Source organism: Thunnus maccoyii, chromosome 2 (assembly GCF_910596095.1).
Source record: "Thunnus maccoyii chromosome 2, fThuMac1.1, whole genome shotgun sequence".
Lineage (NCBI taxonomy): Eukaryota > Metazoa > Chordata > Actinopteri > Scombriformes > Scombridae > Thunnus > Thunnus maccoyii.
This window is the reverse complement of record NC_056534.1, coordinates 36476766-36496510: the sequence shown is the minus strand read 5'-3', so window position 1 is coordinate 36496510 and position 19745 is coordinate 36476766. Positions and strand designations below refer to the sequence as shown.

The 19745-nt window shown below is 39.4% G+C and overlaps 1 protein-coding gene across 1 annotated transcript; it reads right to left on the bottom strand.

Annotated features, from left to right (window-relative positions):
• Positions 1 to 45: 45 nt before the first annotated feature.
• On the bottom strand, positions 46 to 17921 carry grb2a (growth factor receptor-bound protein 2a). Its single transcript, XM_042422562.1, has 5 exons — positions 17586 to 17921; positions 7465 to 7562; positions 3734 to 3856; positions 1914 to 2088; positions 46 to 1776 (listed from the first exon to the last, which is right to left on the bottom strand). The coding sequence occupies exons 1-5, from the start codon at positions 17661 to 17663 to the stop codon at positions 1768 to 1770; spliced, it is 483 nt and encodes a 160-aa protein (XP_042278496.1). The 5' UTR covers positions 17664 to 17921; the 3' UTR covers positions 46 to 1767.
• Positions 17922 to 19745: the final 1824 nt, after the last annotated feature.

Below are 19745 nucleotides of genomic sequence, written 5' to 3'. Positions count from 1 at the left end.
TTTTTTGCAAATAAAGCACAAGACTGAGTCTGCGAAACATGCCTTTCAAACACATTTTATTGCTTTCGACTTGACATTTCACATACAACCCAAATTTTAAACTGCAAAACATTGTATTTTACTGTTCATACACATCCATACCCGCTCTATAGATCTCAGGATATCTGTGCAGACGATTGACAGGGAATAAAATGAGACTTGATCATGTGTATTACTGAATCTCCCTAGAAAACATTATTTCATCTCATGACTTGTTTTGAAAAGATCTAAGAGACTGCCGGTTCTGACAGAGGCCAGACAATAGTGACATTTGCACTTGTTGCTTTTGAAGTTGGTTAAGCAATTGACAGGTTATGATGTCATAGCTAATTGCCTCAACACTGTGACAGAGAAAAATGATGACTTCAAATGTAGATCTCCCTCTCTCCTCCCTGTCAGTCTTTCCCTTGACTCAGCATGGCGTTATGAAACAATATCCTCGCAGTCTGCAGTACCATTCCTCGTGGGAACATGAAGTCAGACACTTTGCTTTTGTTGAAATTATTGGAAAGTATAAAACATGAATGTGTATGTTAGTAAAAATTAAGAAGCCCTTTCTCCTCACACACACCACAATGTACACTACAAAATAAAATTCACATGCAAGCGTTTGTCAAGTAATTCTGTAGAGCAACACACAGTTAATCATCATTACAACAAAACACATTCATTCTTACAAGTAACTATTTGCAGCAGAGAAAAAGTGGGATTATAAAAAAAAATAGTGAAAATGAGCCCTGCATGATTATTTATGAATTCAACTTATTAAATCAATTCAAATTCTCCCTGAAGATTGCAACATTTCATATCTCAAAAAAGCAATTATAAACAAGGGTTTTTTTCAAGGGATGTGATTTGCCTTTTGGCAAATAATGAGATATGTAAACGAGGAGCGAACGCATCCAGTAAGATTTCACACGCACAAGAACAAAAGTTGTGCTCGACAAATATTTGAAAGAGAAAATATGAAAAGAAAAATGTTCTTTTTACTGAAGATATGAATATAAATTGCTCTGCTGATTTGTTTTTTTTACAAATGAGATTTAAAATCAAACTGCCTACTGAGTTTTTCCTGCTCAACAAGTTGCTGAAAATAATCAGACGGATTCTCAACATACAAAACAACCATCAAGGATCCCACTATTAAAATTAAACACCCCATACATTACATAATAATAATAATAATAATAATAATAATAATAAAACTCTTATCCAGCATCCCAAAGGAGGGTTCATGATAAACACATTAGTCTTTGGTCTCCTCAACTCGTCATTGGTCTGTTTTTAGCAGACATGACTCACTGGCAGGTTGTTTTAAAGGTGACAAAACACAAAATAGTGCATCAGTAGAAGAAAGTATTGTTACTGCCACCAAATTCAATGATTAATCCACACAAAACCCAAGGCCTAACTCTCTTTGCTACATATTCAATCCGTGCAGCTCGTCCACTCAGCTCAGCTGTGTCCTTCATCTGTCCCTGCAGTTCTTCTTCTTCTTCTTCTTTCTTTTCTTCGTTTTGAAGCAGAACAGGTGGCGGCGTTCTGCTTCTTCAGTGAAGTTGAAGCTTGGTATGCGTTGTCCGTGCCCGATGTTCAAGACATCTTTCTTTTGCTTTTCGTTTCATCAGGTAAGGTTACTTTTGATATTTGACTGGGTTCACATAATTGCGGGGGGGAAAAGTGCCTGTCTGTCCGTTGCGTGTTCCTTTCCACCAGTCGGTGTGAGAGTTACGTGCTCTACATGAAAAAAGATAAAAAGATGTATTAATAAAGAACACTCTATTCTTCTTTCACATTTGAATATGAGATCATCATCATCATCATCATCATCATCATCATCATCTCTTGTCAGTAGTTCTAGCTGTGTGTTTGACCTGCTGTGGTTGGATCTCCTCCATGTCACGGAGCATGATCGTCTGGCTGCGGGACACTGAGCTGGTGTAGTGATACTCCACCAGCTGGTTTAGCGAGTTGAACTTAACCACCCAGAGGAAATACTTCCCCGAGCCGTCACGCAGGACCTTGAAGTGCTGGACGTCATTGCCGGTCCTGCAGAGGATGGAAACATGAAGGACAGCGACACTGTTAAAACTTGGTAGTATTATTGCAACTGAATACAGAGTGTAGTAAATGATGTAAAACTGAAAATGTGTTGTGGGAGGGACATCATCATTAATTCAAAGATAAAATGATTCCTGAAGAAACTCAAAGCACCGCACACACGCAGGATTTCACAGACTTTCAACTTTAAAATGAACCTTTGGGGTGTGAAAGATGATTCACAGGAGAAACAGTGAACCATAACCAGAACAATCTTTAAGATGTTACAAACAGCAGGGAAATGATTTGTTAAATGGAAAACTAAACCAGGGGATTTGAATGATTTTATAATAACCAAAAGTGTTGAAAATAAAAAAAAGTACTTCAGTAACAACCTAAACAAATCAAATAAATTAATCAATTTTTCCGCAACATTCATCTTGGTCTATTGGGGAAAAGCCAACTGAGATTGTAACCTAATTTTCAAGGAACACCTGAGTACATAAAAAAATGTAAATCAAACAAGTGTCAGAAAATTCATCTGCACAACTACAAAACAAAATACCAATAACCAAAGAAGAAGAAGCGAATGTAATAAAACACAGACTCGTTAGCGTTAAAGTGCTGGAGGTAACTTTGGCTGCACTACAAGAGAGGCTGTGAGAACGAAGCCCAACATGCGTTTCATTGAGTTGCATCATAAATGAGAGTGAGACCCGGCGAGGTCACATTCCGCCATCACATACACGGGAGAGTCGGTGACAGCTCGTTTTGACAAAATGTTAAAAGATCAAGGATTCGGCTGTCAGATTGTCACTGAACACTTTTCTCAAAGAGAGAGAGAGAGAGAGAGAGAGAGAGAGAGAGAGAGAGAGCTGATAAAAGACAGAGAGAAAACAACACACTGTTCTATTCAGATTACGTTCATATCATCACATTAACAACAGCTCCTTTCTATTAGGGTGTCCCAGTAAATCATGACAGGGTGACAGTGAGCCGGCACAGCAATACCAGCACAGCAATACCAGCACAGTAATACCAGAGCAGCTTTTCAACTGGCAACAAATCTCTATCAGTCGATAATCTAACAGCAACAGTTAGTGAATACGTTTTAAATTAGATTTTAAATTATGAATACGAACCGCTTCACCACCTTTCACTCGTTTTTATGCGTTCGAGACGGCGATGTTCCTGAGATTAGACTTGAAAGTAAGTTTTGATTTGTAAAAACGGTGAGTGTGAAATGTGTCTGCTGGGTCAAGTCAAGGCTGCAGAACCGAGACAGATGAAATCACTGCTGTAATTCTTTGTCTCTGTCTGTCTGACAGTCACTGTGAGGGAGAAACTCTGCAGCCTTTCAAAAGCATAAACAAAGTGATAGATTTTAGTATGTCACGCATAAAAGGATGATGTTTTCCACTTTTCTACACCAATTTTTGTAAACAGAGTTTTTCATTTAGAGCGCACGGTAACGGTTATTTTCAGGAAATGACAAAGATAAAGTAAGAATCAATAACTGTGTCTCAACAGGCGAATGAATTTCCCCAAACTTGTGTGAATGTGAATCAGGTGTGTCGAGTGAAAAGAAATATCAGGGAAGACAAGTGTGGGTTCAACAGCCGTTCGTGGTGGAGTAATTGAAATGACTACTGACTTGACAGAAAGCGTGAAATCCCCCACAGTGCTCTCACTCTCCCGGATGAGAAAGGCTCCATCCACTCTCTGTTTGCTCAGCAGTTCTTCAGCTTCGGCTCGACGAATCTTCCCATAAAACCACCTGTCAAAAGGCAAGCAGCACAAAAATAACTGAAAGCTCAAAGCTGCCTTTGAGGGCAAAGAACTACACATTCAGAGCTACTTTTAATACTGTTATTAGTCATGGGGAGAGAGGGTTTCTTGTTGGTGGAACAAGTTACTCAATAACTCTGAAGAGTCAGGACTGTCTTAATAGCAAATATATAGGTTGACAATACCTGACTCATACAACAGTTTCCTTACATTCTTTGTTTAATGATTCACAACTTGTTTATGCAGAAACACAGACAAGAGACCATGCAGATGTGTCCTTCAGAGGACCTGAAGAACCTGCTACTCCTGTACTAACAGCACACATTTTAGACAAACTAAACATACGGTATGTTTGGGAAGCCGTTGTCATAAAACTCATAAACTCAAAAATGTCAACACCAAAGTCGGCAGTATGAGCTGTGGCGTTCCACTTCAACACATGATGGACAAGAGACCAAAATACATTCAGGTTAATAACAGTAAATACATCAATATTGCTTCCTTTCATCTGTAATGCCATGTGATGAAAAAGACAGGTCCAGACTAGGCTCGGGCAGTATCGAGGTGTTATGGTATACCAGGGTATTTAGGTATGATTTTCTTTCTATGAAACTGATACAGAGATGCTGTACTGAGGTGATGTATTGTAGTGCACAGCACTCACCACCAGAGGTCACTTTCTACTGGAGGAACATGCAGCTAAGCTGGGAAAGATGGTGACTGCAAGGTGGTATGGAATCATGAAACTATTATAACTTTATCTTGAGATGACTTCATCCAACTACAAAAGCAGTTTATTAGCCACATGATTATATTCAACTGCCACCACCCATACATCATCTCCACTCTGCCCACCGGTGTCCGCTGTGGCGACAAGTGTCCTTCAGCAAGAATCTATGGAATAAGAGTGTTTATTTCCTATCTATTCATTATTCTATGGGCCATGAGTAAGACTTGTCTAAGTAGGCTAATTACATATCAGACACACAGCATTGTACGCTCGACAATGTCATACACGCTACAATGACTTCTATCATCATCATATCCTGTAAACCCCGGTAAAATGTCAGGAAGATATGAAAGAATAGATACCACCCAAGCCTCATCCGGACTCATACACACTCATAATATGAGCAGATATTAGGGTTTATACCTGGCTTCTATTATTTGCACTATGTGAGGTTTGTTTGGTGAGATGATGGGTTTTTGTAGCCACGTCTGTGCTTCATTTCATGTTTCTGGTTCGCTACATGATTGGATTTAGGATTGGATGTCAAAGTAATTATGTGTGAGACTCGCAGCCAATGTGGTTTTGATAGTCTGCCAACCCCAAAATCCTAACAAGACAAGAGTCTACAGCCATGCTACAGAAGCAGCTTCTGCTTTAGTGTGTCACCATACTAATATTTGCTTATTAGCACTAAACATGACTGCTATAATATTGATTTTACTCTAAATAAGAAAGCCCTGAGTTTGTGCTGTTGAGTTACATCTAGAGATATTGAAATCATATTTAGTGTTCTACCTCAAACCCGATCTTTACATCATGATTTATTATTCAGTTTCCTTGTCTGTCCTTTGTGCAGATTCTGCACAACTGCTGCATTTCAAAAAAAAAACCTTGGGATTAATTCATGTGTCATAAAATACTGTGAAAGCTGTATTGGTTTAGACATGCAAGCGATCAGAAAAGCCTGCCCACAGTCAGGAAAACCACACACCAACACTACTCTCTCACTCTCTGAAACTATGGTATACAAAAAAGTGTGAGCTTCATAAAATATTTTAAAGTTCAAGTAAGTTCCCTGGATTATTTACAGAAGGCTACATATGGCCAAAGGGAACAGCGAGAAGCAGCTGAGTCAGCAGAAAACGTCCGGGCACCACAAGGGAACCTTCTACACAGATAGACGGATGGTGTGGAGCCAAAACCAAAGACACCACGAGGGGCTGACACACATCCAGGCTAAACAACAGATCTGCTTCATTGGGCTCCCTCAGATCTTCAGACCACACTGTTGCACCAAATCCTCCCTTACTTTTACACAACAGAGCGTAGGCAGGCTAGAGGGTCATAACCTCGTCAGGTCTGTGAAGTGAATAAAGTGATACTCCATTAACTAAACTATGGTGATAATCTTAAATCACTCCACTGTGCCAGCTGATCACTGGTCACCAGTATAAGATTTTAAGGGGAAGTTCCTTCAGGACTAAGTGTGTATAATTGTGAAATTATGGAGCAATGTTGCTTCACAGATAACCTTTAAATGGATAATAAATAGGGATGGTTAGATAGCATTTTATATCCACTTATTGAATCAAAATGCTCTCAAATGACTTCCAGAATCTAATTAGTTTTACCTTTCAACACTTTCTAATAACTAAAGGCTAATATAATCTAATCATCTCCTGTAGGCTGGAAAGGGAGAAACATTACGGTTTTTGGTGGCAGCCTAATTAATGTTCATAATCTGTGACATGAGCAGCATAATCGAGCATATAATCAATTTTTTTGTGAAATTTCCAGGCGACACTGTTATTCTCACAAGCAATTAGCAGCGACACAGCTGAAGTGGACAGGTTTGTAGACTGGTGTGATGAGCATTATCTGCACATTAATGTACGAGAAAAACAATTTTAGATCCTTGATTAATTGGAAATCATAGCTCTGTTGCCGTACTCAGACATGACATCAAACAGGTCACTGATTATAAATATTCAGGCGTCCATGTTGACGGTGAGTTTATCCATCGGCAGCTTCGTTTCCTTCATAGACTTATAGTTTTTGGTGTTTGCAGGAATGTTCTGCCCATCTTCTATAGAGCTACCATAGAGTCCATTTATGTTATAGTATTATTATTATGTGGTATTACCAGCTGGTTTGGGAACCCAACAGTAGGCTCAAATATTTAGTTAAAACAGCAGGGAGGATTATGGGAACACCCACACTCTTCACTCCCTTATCAGTTAAACTTATTAACAGACAAGTCATGAAGGACAGTGAGGCGCTCAGATAACATGTAAAGTGAGATGTGTGTCTTTTTTTAATCTTAGGCCAGTGTCTGTTCATCTTAATTATTGTGTTTCTTCTTAAATTAAAGTGACCTTGATAATTTATGAATTGTTAATTATATGTATTTGACACATTTAATTGTCCAGCAGCTACTTTCTACAACTACTGAAGGTCTTGATTCACAACCATGAAGTTAATACGATAAAAAAAACACCGACATGAATCAAAGTTTAACTGTGAGTTAAAGTTCCATCATTTCTCCAGAGATGAGTTACCACTGTGAGACAAAAACAAACTCAGGGTGGTGTAACAGAGTGATGCGTCATTTTATTCACAAACCGTCTTTGACTCAACTGACTTGATAAAAGGTTTGATAAGAGAGCTTACTCATCTTTTGAGTCATAGGTCAAGTAAAAATACTAAATATTTGCTGCTTCCAGTCAGCTGCTTTTCTGTTTTATATCATTGTAAATGTCTTACAGTGATATATCTTTGGATTCTGAACTGTTGCAATAATGAAAACAATGGTCAGTTGAATAGAATCTACTGTGAAATGTTTATTCTGTCTTTCGATCATGACTTACTTGTGTGGTTTCACTGTGACATAGTTCCTGGGAATAAGGCCTTCCCTCCCGTTCAGCTCTGCTTTGTACCAGTTTGGGTCAGAAGTCTCAGTCATAATCTGCAGAGATGACAGAAAATAAGACAGACGCACTGAAATTAAGAGAAAAGGAATAAATGGACAAGATAACGGAGCAAACAGGATGTTCATTTTTATCCACATAAGAGGTCCGGTGATGTTATCAAGGACTGACCGAACTGTAAAACTGCAGGACCGCTGAAAGACTGCAGAGAGAGATTCCACTCCTTAAAACCTGTTGCATAAAACCTCCCTATGAGTGACTAACGTAAGAGTCAGATAGCCTGTCGCACAATGCATTATGGGTGAAATAAGACACTTCACAGAAGAGAAAAAATGGCCGATGCAACAGCGACACTTCGCCGCAGACCTACTGAAAACCTGTATCTGCTAGAGGAATACAATACTGAAGCAACATGTAAATCAAAAGGTAAACTGCATAAATCCAATGGTTGTTAGAACCATCAAAGATGTTCAGAAACGTTTTAAGAATATGGTACAAGAATCCAAAAAAGAAAACTGGAGAAGGACCCCCCCCCTCCCGCCCCCCCGCCCCAAAAAAGCTGAGAAAAACAACTGATCTCATGGTTGAGATTAATGCGAGCGAGTCACCTTGCCTCAGGCTCAGCCAGGAGGAGAGACGGCTAACTTTCCTACCTCAAATTAAGTCAGTCTTAATATTTATACAACAGACAGGCTTAATTATACTATTCTAACCCCACAATTTAAAACCAGCCGACACCAGTCCTCGGCCCCCCTGCTGGGGTTTGAATCATCGCTGGGGCAAAGTGAGGCAGACAGTCTGGACTGGCTATGTGTGTGGCTATCACAGACAACACCCAGGTAGATAATACCTGTTTATCAGACACTGAATATTTTCTGTTGTGGGTGGGAATTAAATAAAAGACTGTTTTCACACTTGAAATGAATGATGGCAGATCTGAGACTGATGCACCGAGACTGACCCCTCAGGAAACAAAGGCAACTTCATATCTTTAGGATTTCTAACACAAATTTTCTACAAGTACAAAAAAAGCACAAATTGCCATTATTACTGTCAGCTTTATACAATATAATCAGACAGAAACATCAGAGTATAGTCTTGAAATGTATGATATTTGCAGAAATCAGATCTACACCGACTCTCCCAGACATGCTCATTTACAACCCATGATGATTCAAATGAGTGCTTTCAGACTTGGCAGGAAGTCTCTTACACAAGGTGAGTGATCTGGATCTGCCACCAGCAGTAATGCAAATGATTTTTTTCATTTCCTTTAGCAGACGCTTTTATCCAAAGCAAAATACATCTGAGAGCTGATGCGATACAAACAGGGATGTAATCAGGAGACTTTGACAGGACGAAGGGCAGGCAGGCATAGGATGTATAGAAGTAGATTTCTTTTCTCTTTTTTTTTCTTTCAGTCCATCAAGTGCAGAGATGTGATGCATTATGCATTATGAACAGCTACAGATTCTTTTTTTCTGTATCTGACTTTTAGTGGATCTTGTTGGAAACATATAAACTGACAGCAGCTTTCTTCAGCGTCCTTTTTGCAGGTTCATGGTGAAATAAAGGATTTAAGTTGTAGTGAGCACTGGAAACCACTGGAGAATACAAAAACCACTGCTGGTAGCCTGTATCTGGTGGCTACCAAAACTCAAACTAACTATGACTGAACATTCAGGGAGGGAAGAGCCTCTAAAAAGTATGACTACTTCTATTTTCAGGATTGTACTGTCCTGTACAAGCAATGCACCCAATCTATGTCATATCTAATCAATGCTAACTTGTGCATCCATTTGTTTCAAAAACAGTGAAAAGCCTCAAGCTCGTAGTCACACTCATGTTCTCCCTTCTTGTGAAAAATAATATGCATACTGTATGCAACATCTGCCCCAGTTTCTGTTTTTTGCCCTGTGCCAAAGCATTTTTAAAAAGATGCTCCACCATGAAAGAATACAGAACGTCTGAAATATGTAGATGCATATGAGTTTTTACCCTTGTCTAAATTTATGATATTCATAAAATCTTAATAATATCAGAATTGTGTGAATTTTTTCTTCTGGTCGTTGCTTCCTGTGTATCAATTACTGCGTTTATAGCCTCCAGTCAACTGCAGCACTGACTAACATGTGTGTGGGTGTGTCTTTATGTGCCTGTAGTTATTTTTATGATCATATCTGTTCCTGCCAGCATGTTTACATCTGCTGCTGTTCAGCTCTGCTTGGCACTTTCTTTGTGTCAAATGAATATCAGAGTCTGTGTCCCTCTGAAAAATAACTCTCAGACAGAAAAATAGTATTTATGACACTGATCCTGCAAGAAGGAGTGGCTTTGTTTTACAATTATGTGTGCTGTATGTGTTAGCGTGTGTGTGTGTGTGTGTGTGTGTGTGTGTGTGTGTGTGTGTGTGTCTCCATCTTCATCTCATCTATAGCATGAGGGCACTCCACAAACAAAATTGGTACATTGCACATACAAGCAACACTTCACCCACGCAGCCAACTTATATATGGACAATACAGGAAATAAAGAGGTGAGCACACACACACACACAAATTGCTAGACATGGTGACTCATCCGGTCTGTTTCTTGTGAGGGAGCTTTAATGAGCTGAGTATAGGTCTTTGAAGACATGACACCCAAAATCAAAGAAACCAGGTTGATCGAGCAGGAAGGTCCTTTGTCTGAGCCTGAAACACGTGTTTAAGTCACAGCCAGAACTGGATATGACTTCCACCACGCTGCGGGGCTCTGGGTCTCCATCATACTTCGGTCTGGACCCAAGTGGTGGATCAGCTGACCAACAGACTAGAGCCACACTGCTATAACAATATCTAATCATTTCTGACAAAAAGACTTATGTCTACCTAAAAACTGCTGAAAATAAAAATGTTTTTTTATTTCGGATGTTTTTTTTCTTACTCTAATTATACGCCAAGAACTGGAGCCAGGATTAAATAAGACCCAGAACCAATAAGATAAATTGGAAATTGAATCAGAAGCAGCCAGCTGTCTAACAGTGGAGTTAGTGAAAAGGACGACAGTGCACGAGGAATTCAACGTTAAAAAATTAGCAAACAAAAATAACACCAAAAAAAAAACGTCATTTTTTTTTTAAAAGAAAAAAAAGACTGACATTGCCTGGTGAAATATGTTGACACACATATTGAGCACATATTCATCTTCAGACAGAAGTGGTAACAGAAACTCTCTCAGTTTTTTTTAAAGGGGAGTTGAACTAATTCAGGCGTGAAACACTTCTATTCTTCTGTATTGTGTCTGAAAACACAAAGACTTTTAGAGTGATTTTACACATCATATGAACTCACAAAAGTTCCACCTAAAATATAGGTCGCAAATAATTATTCATGCCCTCCCCCACTTTGGATGAGCTCATTTTACCTGAACAAAGAAGAGCAGAAGACGGGGGGGGGGGGGCAGAAGATAAGACTAGGGAGAATTCTAGCAGGAAAATAAGTAAAGGGATTTACTGGAGTGCCGGTGGGGATTGCTTTAAAACCGTTGAATAGTAAAAGGTTGCAAATGAGATTTTGGACATGAATTACCAGACAGACTGAAAGCTACAGCTTTTAGAAAACTCAAACCTAAAGAAAATGTTTTCATATTCCTGCACTTCAAATGTTGTAACCGGCTGGAGACAAACAGAAAAAAAAAAGAGAAACACATTCTTGAAGTCAAGCGGCGAGACGCCGATACAAGTACAGCTCAGACATGAATGAGGATTAAAACAGACGAAAGAGAGGGGGGGGGGAGAGAGAGAGAGATGTGAACAGTACCATACAGAGAAGTCTTATTCTGTATCATTTTCACTGAGGTGTAGGGAGCAGACGTTTATAATCAATCTGCCTCATGCAGCCACATCCTGTGTGAAACAATTGAGAAACGACTCAACCTGAAGCGGTTCCTAATTTCAGCTCTTTGTTCATTTATGGGGGTTTTTTGTGACTTTTTTTGTATTACAGAGAAGTATTTTTTTACACCTTTCACAGCTAAAGATGAAATGATAGTCAGTCTTAGGATAAACTATACATGATGAGGAGTATTTTGATATACGATTAGTGCAGTTTCCTTTGATACTTGTACTATATCAGGAGTCTTATTGTTGCTGCTGGTGAGCAAAATATTTCTTAGAATAAAGCAAATACTTTCTTGAGATAAAAAGCTTTGGCAAAGAGAAAGCCAAACATTTTTAAGGGAATGCTGAAGTGGTTTTTTTGATCTTTGTATAAAACACATTGAGCTTGAAAATGAATCTTTGAATCTTGCTCACATCTCAATTCCCAGATGTGTGCACGCTGCCAATAACTGGCTTTTTGATATGAAGATTCAGCTAAAAGCCTATCAAATCCATTTTTAATAACACAACAACCTCAATAGCGTTCATTTTAAGGGTCCTTCTGTCACGACCCCTCTTCCATGACATCTGCTTGCCTGTTGGAAGTGTGTTTTTCTTATTTTCAGCCTCCCTGTCTGATCATTCCCCCCCTGACGCCTGTCATGAAGTCATCACCACTCCTCTACAAGAACTCTGCACAGACAACCAGCCCCTGCAAGATCCTTGTACCGTTCTAGGCTTGTCCGTGCGCCACGCTTCCAGCTCTGACACCAGTCGATCTGCCTACTTGCCCTGCTGTCTGATTGTTTGTTTGCCCGTCTGCCTGCCAGCCTGTCTTGCTGTCTCCAGGATTATGTGCCTGCTTGCCCGCCTCCAACCTGCCAAGCTCACACGTCCAGATTCCCTCTAACAACCACCCTCAGGATTCCTTCAGGATTCCTCCCCCTCACCTCAGCCTGAACACCAGCCAACCACCATCTCTCCATTTCTACCAGTAACAAGACTTTCTTGTTACACCTTACCTGCTTGTCCAGCGTCTGCATTTGGAACATGCCTTAAACCTGTAATACCTCAACAAAACCAGTCTCACCTTTACAGAAGTACGACCCGGATGACTTTATGCTTTCTGATCTAAGAAGCTGTAAGAGTGGATGCACAAACGGAGGGTTCACGGTGAACCGATGCGTTCAAATTGATGAATTCATTAATTAATGCAGTTAACTAAGGCTGTGGACCGTTTATCTTATCTGCCAGTTATAGTTTCATCTTGTATTCCAGTGGACTACAGACAGCAGTTAATGGTTTGGCACACAGTATACTGGAGCAGAGACTGAAAGTAACGCCCCCTTTTCTATTCATTCAATGAAGAATCAGGTTTGAATTGAGAATTGATTCTGCATCCAAGTATTGTGATAGTATCGAATCATCCCAGGCCTACAAAATAAACACAATCATTCATCACAACCTTTATTTTTCATCTTTTTGTTCCATCTTGGTGTAAAATCAAAAACCCCCTATCAACACTCTGTCAAACCATGATTACAACACTCTAAAAGTGAGGCCACCACACACGAATCCAAACCTAGAACTACCAGAGCCTGAAAACACCGCCATTCTGTGTGTTCCACAGCACTTAACTTAATAATCTTTCCTCCCTTTGATGATTCACTCCTTCCTTTGTGTGTGTGGAAAACAGCTCTACTGTCCACTCTACAAAAAGTTCAAAGAGAAGTCTAACTGAAGGCTGATAGAGTACAAAGCAAACAGCAACCTCCAGGGCTGAAGAATGAAGCCAACATGGAAAACTGCAGTTCCTTAAACGGGTATCTGAGGCTCCAGAAGTGAGTCAATCCACAAAGACCCGTCATGTTAAAATGTCCAAGTTTACAACTTTACAGCAGAAATAAACACATTTACAGCCTGGTACAAACAACGGGTTTGGTCTCTGTAGCTTTAATGACAACTGTACAGAGGGTGAATTCACCTGAATGGACTGCTTTGAGTGACAGGTGGGCGCCGTCACAGGTAAGTTGCTACCACGGTGACAGTGTCGGTTAGGTAACGTAACCATGGCGTAACCCCAGATTCATAGAGTATAGGTGTAGACGTAGCAATCACTATTTCAGTGTGTTTTCAGTTCATGAAAGTTCAGCATTTGGTTGTATAAAAACCCCAATAAAGTGTCGGATGTTCAGTTTTTTCCAATAAGTACATTTTGTTTTAATGGGTTTAACCTGTAGTCTGCTGGTCGACTGGTCCATTAGTCGTCCGACTAAACTCTCATTGGAATAATCTCCGTGTTATTTTCATAAGGAGAAAAGTGCTACATCAACAGCTTTCCAGGAGTAATCCATTATTTCCTGTGGTGGGAGGGACCGACTAACAAATTACCTGTGAAAACAACGGGGGTGTAATAAATAAGAACAGGAATGCATAGATAACACTCAGAGCCACTTGGTTCGACATGACTTGACTAGAACTACAACTTTCTGTCTTTCTGTTTTGTTCAACATGCAGAAGCTTCATATTTTCTGCTGCTTGCTGTTAGAAACCCGGTTGTGGAATGCAGTTGCCTTCCTCACCTTTTATTTTGCTCTCGCCTGAGGGACAGCAGAAGCAGTACGGCTGTCAGAGAGGATTAAACCGATCACCATGTCAGCAACCCACTCAATACAAGCCAAAATTTGATTTGGACTTATTTCCTTCCCCCCTACATAAAGCCAACTTCCTGTCAGAGCACTGAAAATCTACAGAGGGCGTAAAGTCGGATCAAATGCTTGATTAACAGCAGAGCATAAAGGTATAGGAACCTCTGTAAGGTCAAAGGTCTGGACTGTCTCTCAAGCTCAGATGAAGACGGGTATGAATGTTTTGAAACCAGGTTCTCTGTGAGTTTGAACAGCTTGTGGGACGCTGATATCTAATAACTGAAAGTAGTTTTGTTATGATGGTTGGGTCCATTTTTCATACAAGCTTAAGCATGTAAAGGTGTTTCCATGTAAGTCCTCAAAAATGAAACTGTAACATTCAGACGCCTCCATTATCACAACCGTTACTAATCAATGCTGAAAGAACACTGTGGTCAAGTTTTGCTCAGCTTACACTTTGTTAAGTTTAGGGAGAGATCAAGATTTGGGTTAAAATAAGTACTTTTTTAAAAGATATTATAGCTGCTAGAAGGCTTCATCACTCGTATGTCAACATAGAACTGTAAGGATTTAGTGCAAAGTTCGAGTTTCTTCTCTGGCTTGATCACAATCAAAGGATGACAGAGAAACACTATAATACTGCACCACCTCTCAGAATAACCCTCTGAGTTCTCACATATTCACAGATACATGGAGCTGAAATGATACATTTCTTATCTGTAATTTCAGATCAATTTCAAAATCCAGCAGGGACCAAATAACTGCAAGAACTCTCATTCCTCAGAGCAAGTGTTACCAGCACAGTATCACAGTCCACTGAAAAGGGTCTACCATCCATAATAATAATAATAATGCCATGTGAAGCCCTGAACCAGTTTAAACTCAAGAAAACCCAGTAAGTAATTGTTCTCCTTCTGTAACTTTCCGCGAGATGCCACTAAATTCTACACACTGCACCTTTAATTTGATTGATTTGTAAAAGACGCACTCAGTGATAAAAAAATATATATATATATAAATACTCCCAGGAGGAATTCATTGTCTTACTAACTCACAATGAAAAAGACATTTAAGTACATCACATACAAGCCCCTTTTCTGTAATCTGAGAGGAGTAACTGAATCACATGGTTTATTATCTTTCATTTATAGGGGAGACAGTCACAGTGAAAGGCCTGTTGCAGGCAGCTCTGGATTGTGTGTTTGAGAGGAGAGACACAGAAGCTTCCAATGAATCCAGGAAGGACGACCAAACAGGCCCATCCTCTGTGGTCTATTATGCAATTTGGAACAAGAGGCAACATTCCTGAAGCCGCTCCGATAATTTCTCTACGCTCTTTTTTATCCACTTCTCTTGTACTTCCCCTCTCTATCTGTCCTCCTCCTGCTGCTTGCAGCAGAGCTGTCCCAAGACGCTGACAGACACAATTCAGGACTCCGACTGGAGCTTTAAGATCAACATCCCTCCTATTATCATCAACCACCATGCAGCAGACCTCCTCCTATAGATGACTTCTTTGAGAGAAGAGTAGAGGGTCGACACAGTTTCTGTGCAGGCGATAAGGTTTCTGGTTGGACGTGTTTTAGTGGCTGCAGCCAAGTCGCAAAACACAACTTTCTGCTTGATATTTTGGTTGGACAACAGTGTTGTCTGTTGTCTTTTGTCCAACACGGGTGTAATTATGGCGGGAAAAATGTCAAATTAATTGTGTGATTTCACATCATCGTCTTGATATCAATAATTTTAGTGTTTTATTAGAAGAAATTCTACTATTTGGACCTCACATTGTGACAGAGTTTTGCTTAATTTAATTTCATTTAGATTTGAGAACTTTTTTAAAAACAGACAGTTAGATAGCGAGTATTTCTGACAGGGATCACACTCGTAACCTTTACACCAAGATACTAGTCTGAAGAAACTAGAGCTGCAACGATAGGTTGATTAATGTATCAGAAACTATTCTGATAATCAATTTATAGGAAAAAATGCTATAATTCTCTGGTTTTAGTGTCTTAAATGTGAACATTTTCTGGTTCCTTTAGTCCTCTGATAATAAACTGAATATCTTTGGGTTGAGGACAAAAGAAGACATTTCAGGTTGTGAAACGGTGATCATCATTTTTCACCATTTTCTGACATTTAACGTACTAAACAACTAATCGATTAATCAAGGAAATGATCGACAGATCAATCAATAATGAAAATAATTGTTTTTTAGCAAACAGAAAAGCTTCTTCATTTATAGACCAAAGATTCTACAGAGTGATAAAATACGTCTGGAGAGCAAATTTAAAACGCAGAGTCCATTACTGGCATCACACTATTTATAGGAAAAGATAATTATTAAAGGCAGAGTCAAAAGCTCAGACATAAATAAATAAATGGGAGAGCTTGACAATATCAAAAACCTGGGGTACAGAACTATGATTATTTCTATGTTATTATAAATTAATATTGTATTTAGCAATGATGTATTTCATTTAAATTGCTGTATAAGTGATTATTTTTGTACCACAACTACATATAATGCTTGACATGTATGTACATATATGTATGTTTGTATATGTGTGTAAATATATATGTGGAATGTTGTTTTTGATTGTATTTTTAATGTTTTTTTTGTTTTGTTTTGTTTTGTTTTGTTTTTTCTCTGTAGGTGTGAGTACTGAATATGTGTTTTAAGTTTGTGTATAATAAAAAAACAACTACTGTACATGACTACTACCCTCTAATGTGATTTCTGGCTTTGAAAATACTTTTCATGCTCCATTTCTCCATCACTGCATGCTCCTGTTGAATCTCTGCTCCAGTTATTTTGCTCAATTTGTAACTGACCCTTTAACAAGAGTCGTCCAGTAGCCCCAAACTGTAAAGTCTTCTCTGTCTTTGAACGAGACAAATGTTAACAGACGGTAAAAGCTTTCAACAAGAACTTATTTCATAACATGGTGAGTTGAAAGAAAAGTTCTCAGGAATTACAGACTCATCCAGCTCCCAGAGCGGGAATGGGAGAGGTTACTGCCAGATTTAAACACATACACACAACATTTGGTATTTCACTCACAGTAGAAAAATCAGATAAAAGCAGGAGGAGGACACTTAAGACTTCCTGTCCGCCAATCATGACAAAAATGTTCCACAGGGAGCTGATAGCTCAGCATGAAAAGTTGACATGAAAATCAAGGATACTGGTGTAAATCTGTGCACCACTTGTTGAAATGTACAAATCCCAGAGAAATATTACATATTACATTATACACCTGTGGCCTTTTGTATCAGCATCACAGTACATCTAACATACTGTATTACACAGTGTAGCTCATGTCAGTAAGTTATTGGAACAGCAGATAAATGTTTTGTGTTTCTTCACAATAGAAATTTAAAATAGAAAATGTTTCCCACCATAACAAGCAAAATAAAGCAGGAAAAAACACAAGTAAATACATTTTATATGCCAAAGTTTCATGTTACATTGATTATAAATGCTAAATAATTCAAACACAGGTGAATAGAACTATGTATCCTCCTCGTAAGAATAATGACAGGAGACTTACCTTTAATTGTTGTCCGAGCTTGAAACTCAGTTCATCATCTCCCGTCCCGTTAAACTCACATATGGCTATGGCCTCCATGGAGTGAAAACCTTTGAAGTTTGTATCAGTTATCCCTCCAAACACTGTTCATACACTAGTGCACTGGGCTGCACTCCCACACTGACCTGTCCTCCTCACTCTGGCGGACGACAAACTTCACGTCGACTTTCTACTGAGCTCACCACTCAGGAATTAGTCTGCTGTTAGTGGAACTCGGTGTGTTTGAAACAGAAGTGAAATGAGCCAGCTACTGTATTTAAGGTGCTGCCGCGCCCAGATAGAAGCGGTGAGTGTGACCGGTCGGAGGAAGGAAACCGTGTGATTGGCGTTTCCTTTGGCCAATTACAGCGCGCGCTCTCATTAATTGGCCAATAGCATTAAGAGGGGAACGACCTACCCAGTAACTAACGGGATGTGAGTGAGTTTCTGACAGCCTTTCATAGAATAATAGTGGTTCAGCAGGTCGGTCCCAACTAAATAAATACTGTAAAATGAGAGAATTGTGATAACAGAGTGTGTGAGCTATAAGACTTGCAAAGCGGTTGTGCACATGTCAGGCCAGTTCTAACACTGCACCAACAAAAGGCTTCCCACAATTAAATGATGATGCATGGTTTCCAACCCCTTTTGTTATGGAAGCCTCTTTGCATCTCTCCTCTAGACTCTTGAACTCAACGGGAATCACTGAATCCAACCCACAAGAGCGGGAAAAAGGGAAGGGCATCATTACCAGTATGATGACCAGTTCCCGTCTATCTGTCAGTTTGTATTAAATGTGATGAAATAATGACACTGGTGTCTTATCTTTACTGGACGGATTTTTTTTTTCTTGTGTTTTTTATAATTGTGTGTTTGTACAAAGCATGCATGTGATCTTAGATATTGTGAGCTATGTTTTTCTAGTGCTTCATCATATCTTCCTGAAGATTTATTATTCTTCCTTTCATCACTTGAGGAAAATTGTGTCGTTTTAAATGGGAGTTATTAACCCTCTTAGTCCTGCATTTAACAATATCTCTGAAATTAAAATTAAATCAAGTTAAATGTGAAAAGGTCACTTGTCTCATGCATGAGTCATACATCAATAAAAGCCCATCTATTGTGATGAAGATACAGAAAAATAGAAATGCATGGCAAAAAGTAGCATATTGTCAATATTTCAGAGACACCCCAAGATTTCTCCAACTATGTTTTCAGGCCAGGCTCCCCATGGCTCCCCTGTAGTTTGCAGCGTGCTTGTAATACCAAACACATCTACAAATAACACTGTATGATACCTGCTCAGCAAGAAATGGCCAAATAAATCACTGATTTGTGAGGAAAGTCAAGCATCCAGCAAGCTTAGGACTTAATTGTCAAGTGGCCAATTAATTGATTCCCACTTAACAGCAATGAGATGCTTGTGTTGCTCTGTGTGTGTGATGGTGTATATATACAGTAGGGTCCAGAAGTGGTCTCAGACTTTTGGACTCTACTGTACATGTAAGCCATAACGACTATATAACACAAGACATGTCAGGGCTGTGTTTCTTTCTTGTGTTTTTCTCTTTCTGTCCTTTGTGGTTATACATTGTTTAATACTATTACTTAATTTCTTAATTGAGGGCACATTTAAACTCGTCTGCCCACTCTTCCTCCCGTCATTGCATGTACTCTGTGTTTACAATTGCATCCAAATGCAGCCCAGTCGCAATAAATACAACAGCGGTTATTGCAAGATATATCCACTTAAATCACAACAGCTGGAATGGGCATTTCATTTGCTAGGGCATTGTTTCGGTTCATTCAAGCGAATGGCAGGTTCCCACGTGGCTTATACTGGATCCCTGAGAGTGATGGGACTGAAGAACGGCAGATTGGCTCTATGTTGGCCTGTCAGGCTAAACCCTCTCACTGATGACAGACTTTGTTTTCCTCCCCTGTGTGTCCCTTATAGATGGCAGTGCTGAAGAAACAAGCCTGCTTGAAGCATAAAAAATCAGGCAGGCACATCTTAACTACTGTTTATTCCAGATCTAATTAGGGATTGGAGTACATAATGCCTCTGGAGGGCATGCAAAGTGATTCCACTCAAGAAGATAAAGCCACAGGAGGACAAAGAGAAGAGGTAAGAGACATCAT

Excerpts from the sequence above, each read along its gene's own strand:
- grb2a (XM_042422562.1), bottom strand. The coding sequence starts at position 17,663 with ATGGAGGCCATAGCCATATGTGAGTTTAACGGGACGGGAGATGATGAA. Across the intron at positions 7,563-17,585 it reads AGCTCGGACAACAATTAAAG|ATTATGACTGAGACTTCTGA; the intron begins GTAAGTCTCCTG and ends TCATCTCTGCAG. Across the intron at positions 2,089-3,733 it reads GATTTCACGCTTTCTGTCAA|GACCGGCAATGACGTCCAGC; the intron begins GTCAGTAGTCAT and ends CATCCTCTGCAG.